Source organism: Oncorhynchus clarkii, chromosome 3 (genome assembly GCF_045791955.1).
Source record: "Oncorhynchus clarkii lewisi isolate Uvic-CL-2024 chromosome 3, UVic_Ocla_1.0, whole genome shotgun sequence".
NCBI lineage: Eukaryota > Metazoa > Chordata > Actinopteri > Salmoniformes > Salmonidae > Oncorhynchus > Oncorhynchus clarkii.
This window is the reverse complement of record NC_092149.1, coordinates 8,634,284-8,644,541: the sequence shown is the minus strand read 5'-3', so window position 1 is coordinate 8,644,541 and position 10,258 is coordinate 8,634,284. Positions and strand designations below refer to the sequence as shown.

The following is a 10,258-nucleotide window of genomic DNA, read 5'->3' as shown; positions in this document are numbered from 1 at the left end:
GGTAGAGTTGATAGGTAATTGTCTGTCTGTCTGTCTGTCTAGTAGGCAGAGTTGATAGGTAATTGTCTGTCTGTCTGTCTGTCTAGTAGGTAGAGTTGATAGGTAATTGTCTGTCTGTCTGTCTGTCTGTCTAGTAGGCAGAGTTGATAGGTAATTGTCTGTCTGTCTGTCTGTCTAGTTGGTAGAGTTGATAGGTAATTGTCTGTCTGTCTGTCTAGTTGGTAGAGTTGATAGGTAACTGTCTGTCTGTATGGACAGTATGTGTCCCTACTGTACGAATGATAGGGAGAGACTATACAGACAGTAACCTAAAGAAGCATAGTTGCTGTAACTGTGGTAAACTGTGTTTACCCAATCAGCTGCTCAGCTCACCCTGATGTCAGTGGCGTCTCCGTGACGGATGTGGCTGGCCCAGGTGGATGGTTCACTGTTGCTCTCCAAGTAGTGGTTGATCTTGAGCACGCGGTCCATGGTCCCCGGCTTCGACACCCCACCGCCCAACCCAGCATGGTGGTTCAGGTTGGGGTCCAGGTACGCTGACGCCATGCTTCCTTTGGTGGGGGCTAGCTGTCTGTCATATTCTGAAGGTAGAGAGACAGAGGGGAGAGAAAGAGAGAGAGAGAGAGAGAGAGGGATGCAAAGAGAGAGATAGGGGAGGGAGAGGTAGAGAGAGAGTGAGAGATAGGGGAAGTAGAGATAGAAAGAGAGAGAGAGGAGGGATGCAAAGAGAGAGATAGGGGAGGGAGAGGTAGAGAGAGAGAGAGAGCGAGAGATAGGGGAAGTAGAGAGAGAAAGAGAGAGAGAGGAGGGATGCAAAGAGAGAGATAGGGGAGGCAGAGGTAGAGATAGAGAGCGAGAGAGATAGGGGAGGTAGAGAGAGAGAGAGAGAGAGAGAGAGAGAGAGAGAGAGAGAGAGAGAGAGAGAGAGAGGTAGAGAGAGAGAGAGAGAGATAGAGGCGGTAGAGAGAGAGATAGAGGAGATAGAGAGAGAGAGAGAGAGAGGAGGTAGAGAGAGAGAGAGGGGGAGAGAGATAGAGGAGATAGAGGTAGAGAGATATAGGAGGTAGAGAGAGAGAGAGGGGGAGAGAGATAGAGGAGATAGAGGTAGAGAGATATAGGAGGTAGAGAGAGAGAGAGAGAGAGAGAGAGAGAGAAGGCTTCAGGTGAATTCCCACTAGACGACTGTGTAACTTTCTCACCATAATAAATTCATCTGTAATCAGTAACAAAAGTGGACTGGAGAGAATAGAACAGACAAACGGACGGCTGGACAGGCTGACAGATAACAGTGAGGTCTGCAGGTTGAAGTGGACTGAGCTGGGCTTGCTACAGTAGGCTGGCCAGACAGCTGGGTGGCTTTGGAGAGTGAGCAGGGAGCAGCACTGTCAGAAGCACTGCCAGCATTACAACAACCCTCCTCACGAACCACAAACTGGGGCCATTATACATAAGCTGTTTGGATTGTGGTAGAAACGGTCAGGGGTGAAATTTGGGGTGTGTGTGTGTGTGTGTGTCTGTGTATGTGTGTGTGTGTGTGTGTGTGTGTGTGTGTGTGTGTGTGTGTGTGGTAATAGGTACAGCCAAGACAGTACCGCTGTGCTTGTTAAAACATGGCTTTTCTAGTGTTTTGGAAAGACTGACCCAGAGCAGCTCAGTGACATTCCTCAGCCTTCCTGACTGTATCTGCTGTTGGTAACATCACTAGAATAGAGCACCACAGGAAAACCTGCCCTTAACACCAAAAACACACACATTCTCAGATGGCGACCTCTTCGATGGTACTTTCTGGTAACCCGGGCAGAACACATGTATGAAGACAGAGGTAAATATCCTAACTCTTGACAATCAGTCAGACAACATTGAAGCAATGGAGATCAGTACAGACACAACTGGTCCATTTGAGCCCACGACTGGACAACTTCCTTTCAGAGTTGATCTTTAATTAACTCCTGTCAAACTCAATTCAAACACTACTATTCTGATCTAACACCAGCACAGCAACAACAGTCCAATCAGTCACTCCTCCTACCTTTACTGATGAAGGGCCAGCAGGTACACTCCACTGTAGAGTTCCGTTGTGACAACATTAGTGCTATAGCAACAGCACACTAGGTTACCCAGTAGAATATGTCCACTAGATTACCCAGTAGAGTATGTCCACTAGGTTACACAGTAGAGTATGTCCACGAGGTTACACAGTAGAGTATGTCCACGAGGTTACCCAGTAGAGTATGTCCACGAGGTTACACAGTAGAGTATGTCCACTAGGTTACACAGTAGAGTATGTCCACGAGGTTACACAGTAGAGTATGTCCACGAGGTTACACAGTAGAGTATGTCCACTAGGTTACACAGTAGAGTATGTCCACGAGGTTACCCAGTAGAATATGTCCACTAGGTTACACAGTAGAGAATGTCCACTAGGTTACCCAGTAGAGTATGTCCACTAGGTTACACAGTAGAGTATGTCCACGAGGTTACACAGTAGAGTATGTCCACGAGGTTACCCAGTAGAGTATGTCCACGAGGTTACACAGTAGAGTATGTCCACGAGGTTACACAGTAGAGAATGTCCACTAGGTTACCCAGTAGAGTATGTCCACGAGGTTACCCAGTAGAGTATGTCCACGAGGTTACACAGTAGAGTATGTCCACGAGGTTACACAGTAGAGAATGTCCACTAGGTTACCCAGTAGAGTATGTCCACGAGGTTACCCAGTAGAGTATGTCCACGAGGTTACACAGTAGAGTATGTCCACTAGGTTACACAGTAGAGTATGTCCACGAGGTTACACAGTAGAGTATGTCCACGAGGTTACACAGTAGAGTATGTCCACGAGGTTACACAGTAGAGTATGTCCACGAGGTTACACAGTAGAGTATGTCCACGAGGTTACACAGTAGAGTATGTCCACGAGGTTACCCAGTAGAGTATGTCCACGAGGTTACCCAGTAGAGTATGTCCACGAGGTTACACAGTAGAGAATCGACAGGTCCATGGGATTTATTCTTGGTTTCTTCCAGGCACAAACACACTTCTTCTTACCCACACATTCCTCTCTCTCTCTCTCTCATACACACACATACAAAGTGAACAACACATTCACGTCTTTCCTGTCCAGTCACGTCACATCCTGGTTATCACAATGCGTCCTGTCCGCTCAGGAGCCACAGTGAGTCATCACTCCTGTCTCCTCACACGGCACAGAGCTCTTCCTGGTTGAGAAGAGGAGAAGCCTGTGCTGTGATCAACATGTCACTGCTGTTTCATGGTAGAGCTCTTCCTGGACTGAACTGAGGGGGCGAGGCCAGAGTCCTCCAGCTCCACAACACAACACAGTCCTGTGAATAATGTGAATGCTGTGAACAGTCAGGCTGCTAGCCTAGCCTAACTCCACCGTGGCTGCTGTTACCCAGGCAAGACAGAATGGAGTTCAGTTCCACAGGAAGAGAGAGGCAGGCTGTGATTGGCTTGGTGACAGACGGAGTTGAGTAAACAAGGCGTGCTTAGTGGGAGCCCAGCCAACATGGTGGATTGGATGACAGGAGGGCCGGCCTGGGAGGACAACAACATGGTTGATAGGAGGATAGGAGGGCCGGCCTGGGAGGAGTCAACATGGTTGATAGGAGGATAGGAGGGCCGGCCTGGGAGGACAACAACATGGTTGATAGGAGGATAGGAGGGCCGGCCTGGGAGGAGTGAACATGGTTGATAGGAGGATAGGAGGGCCGGCCTGGGAGGACAACAACATGGTTGATAGGATGACAGGAGGGCCGGCCTGGGAGGAGTCAACAACATGGTTGATAGGAGGACAGGAGGGCCGGCCTGGGAGGAGTCAACATGGTTGATAGGAGGATAGGAGGGCCGGCCTGGGAGGAGTCAACAACATGGTTGATAGGAGGATAGGAGGGCCGGCCTGGGAGGAGTCAACAACATGGTTGATAGGAGGATAGGAGGGCCGGCCTGGGAGGAGTCAACAACATGGTTGATAGGAGGATAGGAGGGCCGGCCTGGGAGGACAACAACATGGTTGATAGGAGGGCCGGCCTGGGAGGACAACAACATGGTTGATAGGAGGATAGGAGGGCAACAACATGGTTGATAGGAAGATAGGAGGGCCGGCCTGGGAGGACAACAACATGGTTGATAAGAGGGCCGGCCTGGGAGGACAACAACATGGTTGATAGGAGGACAGTAGGGCCGGCCTGGGAGGACAACAACATGGTTGATAGGAGGGCCGGCCTGGGAGGACAACAACATGGTTGATAGGAGGGCCGGCCTGGGAGGACAACAACATGGTTGATAGGAGGATAGGAGAGCCGGCCTGGGAGGAGGAGTCAACAACATGGTTGATAGGAGGACAGTAGGGCAACAACACACAAACCTTTGTGAATGTGAGGAAAGATTGTCAATTATACTGACAAGATAGTCAAGCGACCGCTCTAACAATGGAATTTTTATTTATTAATATATATATAAAGATATTTTTTTCTTCTAACACTGGAAATACATGTCCTCAAAGACAGATCAAAGACCTGATCAGGTAGCAGCACCATTTAGATGGAAGATACACATGTGAACAATAGGGCATAGAGATCGATAGAGGACTCATCTTTGTATCTGTGCCATTAAAATGTCTGTGACAGCCTCAATGGTGCTGCCCATACTATCTCCATTTTAAAGTAGTACATTTTCTTATTTTTCATTGGTTGATTTCTACCAACTCATAGGAATCCCCACCCAGTTGACTACTTTAAAATGGTGGAAGCCCTCAACGACAACGCTAAAACGGGTTATATCCATGATGACTCCTCTATCCATCTCTATGACAACAGGCACAACTCCGATGTAAAGTAATTTTTTTCAAAGATGACAAAAAGCCACGTGAGTCCACATATCAGTGCATTCATTCGTATCAACCTAACCATTACAAAATGTAGTAGTCAGTCTGTCAGTAGTCAGCCAGTCAGTCAGTCAGTAGTCAGCCAGTCAGTAGTCAGTAGTCAGCCAGTCAGTCAGTAGTCAGCCAGTCAGTCAGTAAGTCAGTAGTCAGCCAGTCAGTAGTCAGCCAGTCAGTCAGTCAGTCGTCAGCCAGTCAGTCAGTCAGTAGTCAGTCAGTAGTCAGTCAGTCAGTAGTCAGCCAGTCAGTAGTCAGCCAGTCAGTAGTCAGTCAGTCAGTAGTCAGCCAGTCAGTAGTCAGCCAGTCAGTCAGTAGTCAGTCAGTCAGTCGTCCGTCAGTAGTCAGTCAGTCAGTAGTCAGCCAGTCAGTAGTCAGTCAGTCAGTCAGTAGTCAGTCAGTCGTCCGTCAGTAGTCAGTCAGTCAGTAGTCAGCCAGTCAGTAGTCAGTCAGTCAGTAGTCAGTCAGTTAGTAGTCAGTCAGTCAGTCAGTAGTCCGCCAGTCAGTCAGTAGTCAGTCAGTAGTCCGCCAGTCAGTCAGTAGTCAGCCAGTCAGTCAGTAGTCAGCCAGTCAGTCAGTAGTCAGTCAGTAGTCAGCCAGTCAGTCGGTAGTCAGCCAGTCAGTAGTCAGCAGAGCAGGCACAAGGACAGTGATGAGGGGGAAGTATAGCCTAGCCTATCTGCTGACTCTGCTAGTTTACAGATTGACCTACAGTCACCTCTAACTGAGATACTCTCGCACGCACACACACACACACACACACACACACACACAAGAATCCTTTCATAGAAGACAAAGTTATACCTGCCGGGAAACGTTTATGAGATTAGCCGACTTGACAAAATGCCTCATCATACTGACAAAGCTCCTTGAGTGAACCTACTGTATGGAAGAATGATAAATGACTTCATGTCAAACATCTTTAAGGTTTAACACTCTTAAATAGACCTACTAAATAAACCTTTTGTCAACATTATCAGGAACTTTCTAGCATGTATGTCTACTGACTGCCTCAGCCAATTCCCCTACTATAGTTTCTGAAAGACCTGTTACCAGGTTAGGGTAATCATTATAGGACACAGACGGACACACACATCCCTTGTAGTGACTGAGAGGCTGGAGGGCCAGTAGACTAGGAGATGAGAGAGATGGTTAACAGGGGTGATACAGACTCCCCAAATAACACCCATCTGATTGTAAGACTGACATATATGTCTCAATTACTGTACATGAACTCACTCTGGGTTATCCCATGAAGACTATCAGCCTGATAATAACAGGCTGCTAATAGGATAATAGGATAATAATAGTCTAGTTGTTATCCCTCAGGGTTAAACATGACAACATTGTTTCCTCGTTATTTCAACTCAATCCAACATCAATCAAAATACTTGTTTATTCGATGTTGACATCAGGTCATTGCCGTAGGATGTTTAGTTATCAAATTAATTCTTAATTTCCTTGTAGTATGGACAAAGCTTGGTATATAAGCTTAGATAATATAATCAATAGAGTAGCCCACTGTCTGTCTAGCTCGTGAGAGTATTGACCTCATTACTCTAGTTGTACTGTAGTCTCATCCTAAAGAGATTGTGTAACAGTGTCTCGTGGCTCAGAGGGATTGACTGTGGGACTGCAGTCTTCTCTCTAGGTTAGTTATTGACAGTAGTCTGAGCCCACATTGGCCAGAGCAACGCTGCTATAACAACACGTGTCAATTCCAATGAAAGTCAACCAGCACTTCATCAGCACTACTGAGCAACCATAGACTTCTGTTCCACTGTTTCGCTGTGGTGAAGAAAAACATGGCCTTTTTCCCAACTCACAGAGGGCCCATTCAGCAGCTAGGCCAGGCTATCTCCAGGGAGGGCCCGTTCAGCAGCTAGGCCAGGCTATCTCCAGGGAGGGCCCATTCAGCAGCTAGGCCAGGCTATCTCCAGGGAGGGCCCGTTCAGCAGCTAGGCCAGGCTATCTCTAGGGAGGGCCCGTTCAGCAGCTAGGCCAGGCTATCTCCAGGGAGGGCCCGTTCAGCAGCTAGGCCAGGCTATCTCCAGGGAGGGCCCATTCAGCAGCTAGGCCAGGCTATCTCCAGGGAGGGCCCGTTCAGCAGCTAGGCCAGGCTATCTCCAGGGAGGGCCCATTCAGCAGCTAGGCCAGGCTATCTCCAGGGAGGGCCCGTTCAGCAGCTAGGCCAGGCTATCTCCAGGGAGGGCCCGTTCAGCAGCTAGGCCAGGCTATCTCCAGGGAGGGCCCATTCAGCAGCTAGGCCAGGCTATCTCCAGGGAGGGCCCATTCAGCAGCTAGGCCAGGCTATCTCCAGGGAGGGCCCATTCAGCAGCTAGGCCAGGCTATCTCCAGGGAGGGCCCGTTCAGCAGCTAGGCCAGGCTATCTCCAGGGAGGGCCCATTCAGCAGCTAGGCCAGGCTATCTCCAGGGAGGGCCCATTCAGCAGCTAGGCCAGGCTATCTCCAGGGAGGGCCCATTCAGCAGCTAGGCCAGGCTATCTCCAGGGAGGGGCCGTTCAGCAGCTAGGCCAGGCTATCTCCAGGGAGGGCCCGTTCAGCAGCTAGGCCAGGCTATCTCCAGAGAGGGCCCATTCAGCAGCTAGGCCAGGCTATCTCCAGGGAGGGCCCATTCAGCAGCTAGGCCAGGCTATGTAACGCAACTTACTGTGAATGTGAACAATAATGAAAACAAAAGTCAAATACTAAAGTATGCAAAGGAAATAGGAACTAGATTTGGAGGCATGTGAGTACATTTTCTACTGAGAGGAAGCGTTCAATTCAAACAAGCATGGTGCAAGGAAGAGGGACAAGCTGCAACTGGACACCTGTACAGTTATCTTAAGGTACACACACACACACACACACAAGTGTATACACACACCACACACACACACACACACAGAGACACACACACACACACACAAAAGTCTATATTTCTAAGAAGGTAAAGAATGCATGGTCTTAAAACCTTGGTTAGAGAACATAGACATGTAGAACAGGACTGTTAATTCTAGTCCTGAAGAGAAAGGACCTCACCCAACTGCTTGCTGTGCCGCCAATGGATTCATTTCATTGGTCTACTCTCACTAGGGGGAATCAGGTCTGGTATCCACTCCTGTCTGAACATATAGACTATTTGATTTATTCCTTATTTTACCAGGTAAGTTGACTGAGAACACATTTTCAAACACAGCAACAACCTGGGGAATAGTTACAGGGATGAATGAGCCAATTGGAAGCTGGGGATGATTAGGTGGCCATGATGGTATGAGGGCCAGATGGAGAATTTAGCAAAGACACCAAGGTTAAGACACATACTCATACAATAAGTGCCATGGGATCTTTAGTGACCACAGAGAGTCAGGACTAGGGTTGCACATTTTGGGGAATATTCAGAGGTGGAAACTTTCCATGGGAATTAACGGGACTATATGGGAATTAATGGGGATGAACGGAAATATATGCAAATTAATAGGAATTCCATTTAAATGTAAATGTTTTTTGCATTGGATATATTTACCATATCATATGGAGACAGAAACAGAAACCTTTTACCTTATCATAAGTACACACACTGCAATTGTAAAGTATTAAATTCTAACAATAGAAATAAAAATAACAATTTAGTTAGGAATTGAACTATAATTAAATGAGTTGACTCTTCACATGGTATGATTTTACTGAACAACAAAAGAAAGGGAATATCTAATGATCCCCAATAATCCATCTCATCTCCCAAAAAGGTTTTCAACATACATCTGTAAAATGATAGTCTAGAAACTAAAGCTTTGGTTGTCTTCCTCTCAGGCTTCCATGTCTTCTCCCTGTTCCTCCTCAATGTCCAACTCTTGAACATCAGACTCTGAGGCCTCATGTTCACTGTCCCTTTCCAACCTTGTTGGGGATGGCTCGTTGTCAGGCTCAAAAAGCCTCAAATTTGCCCGGATGGCCACCAATTTTTCAACCCTTGTATTTGTCAGCCTGTTGTGTGCTTTGGTGTGTGTGTTCCCTACCAAGAACCAGATGCGCTCTGAGACGGCTGATGTTGGTGGGATTTGGAGGATGATGGAGGCAACAGGGGAAAGAGTCTCAGATCCACATAGTCCCTTCCACCAGGTGGGTGATGAGATATGTTGGCACGACTGCCATATTGCATCTCCATCCCAAAGCCCTTGCACTTCGTCAGACTGCCAAGAACCTTGCCCTCATCCAGGCCAAGGTGGCGAGACACGGTAGTGATGACACCATAGGCCTTGTTGATCTCTGCACCAGACAGGATGCTCTTGTCAGCATACTTGGGGTCCAACATGTACGCTGCGGCGTGTCTGGGCTTCAGGCAGAAGTCTTCACGCTTTTTGATGTATTTCAGAACTGCAGTTTCCTCTGCTTGGAGCAACAGTGAAGTGTGCAGGGCAGTATGGATTTCTTCTCTTACATCTGCAAGCAGAGTCTGAACATCAGACAGGATGGCATTGTCTTCCTCAATCCGTGCAATGGCTACTGCTGTAGGTTTCAGGAGTTTCAGGCTGCTTACCACTCTCTCCCAAAATCCCGGAGGATCCTCTTGATGGGGCTGTCCATATCGGCAGACTGTGATATGGCCATTTCTTGGAGAGACTCCTTCCCATCCAGGAAACTGTCAAACATGATGACAACACCACCCCAATGGGTGCTGCTGGGCAGCTTCAATGTGGTGCACTTATTCTTCTCACTTTGCTTGGTGAGGTAGATTGCTGCTATAACTTGATGACCCTTCACATACCTAACCATTTCCTTGGCTCTCTTCTGCCTTCAGCTCATCTGCAATCTAGAGGCCGGTGTGTCTGTGCTCTTGTAGAATACTGGTTGAGGGGTGGAGATGATGTAGTTAATTATTTCTTGCCCACGAACATTTGACCACCCATCAGAGATGATTGCAATACAGCCTGCTTTCTCTATGATTTGCTTGACCTTCACTTTAACTCTGCATCTAGAAAATAAGTAGATAAAGCATGTCTGGTTGGAGGGGTGTATGCTGGACGAAGAACATTCAGAAATCTCTTCCAATACACATTGCCTGTGAGCATCAGAAATGAACCAGTTGCATACGGCTCGAACAAGACATTCATCAGCATTTCTCTGACTACGTTCCTCCATTGAGTCAAAAAAACTTCTGATTCTAGGAGGACTGTGAGCGGTTGATATCGATAAGGTGTCTGATTCATCATTTCCACCTCGAATAGAAGTAGAGGGACTTTGTCAGAGGTTGCTTGTTGTGAGCGCAGAGGGAACTTTATGCACTTCGTCGTGTATTGGATCTGTTGTGGCGGTACGCAAATTGGGAGTGGGTCTAGGGTGTCTGGGATGATGGAGTTA

The 10,258-nt window shown here is 47.7% G+C and overlaps 1 protein-coding gene across 4 annotated transcripts in view; it reads right to left on the bottom strand.

Moving 5' to 3' along the window:
• The window catches only part of LOC139387417 (focal adhesion kinase 1-like), a 143,383-nt gene that overhangs the window by 99,921 nt on the left and 33,204 nt on the right, over positions 1–10,258 (bottom strand). For 3 of the 4 annotated variants that reach the window (XM_071133581.1, XM_071133588.1, XM_071133597.1), the window contains one exon: positions 373–581. In XM_071133581.1, the coding sequence (XP_070989682.1) occupies positions 373–546 (174 nt within the window). In that variant the 5' untranslated portion in view covers positions 547–581. Of the gene's footprint in view, positions 1–372; positions 582–2,029; positions 3,114–10,258 lie in introns of those variants that run through there. The other variant, XM_071133574.1, reaches the window with a different exon arrangement.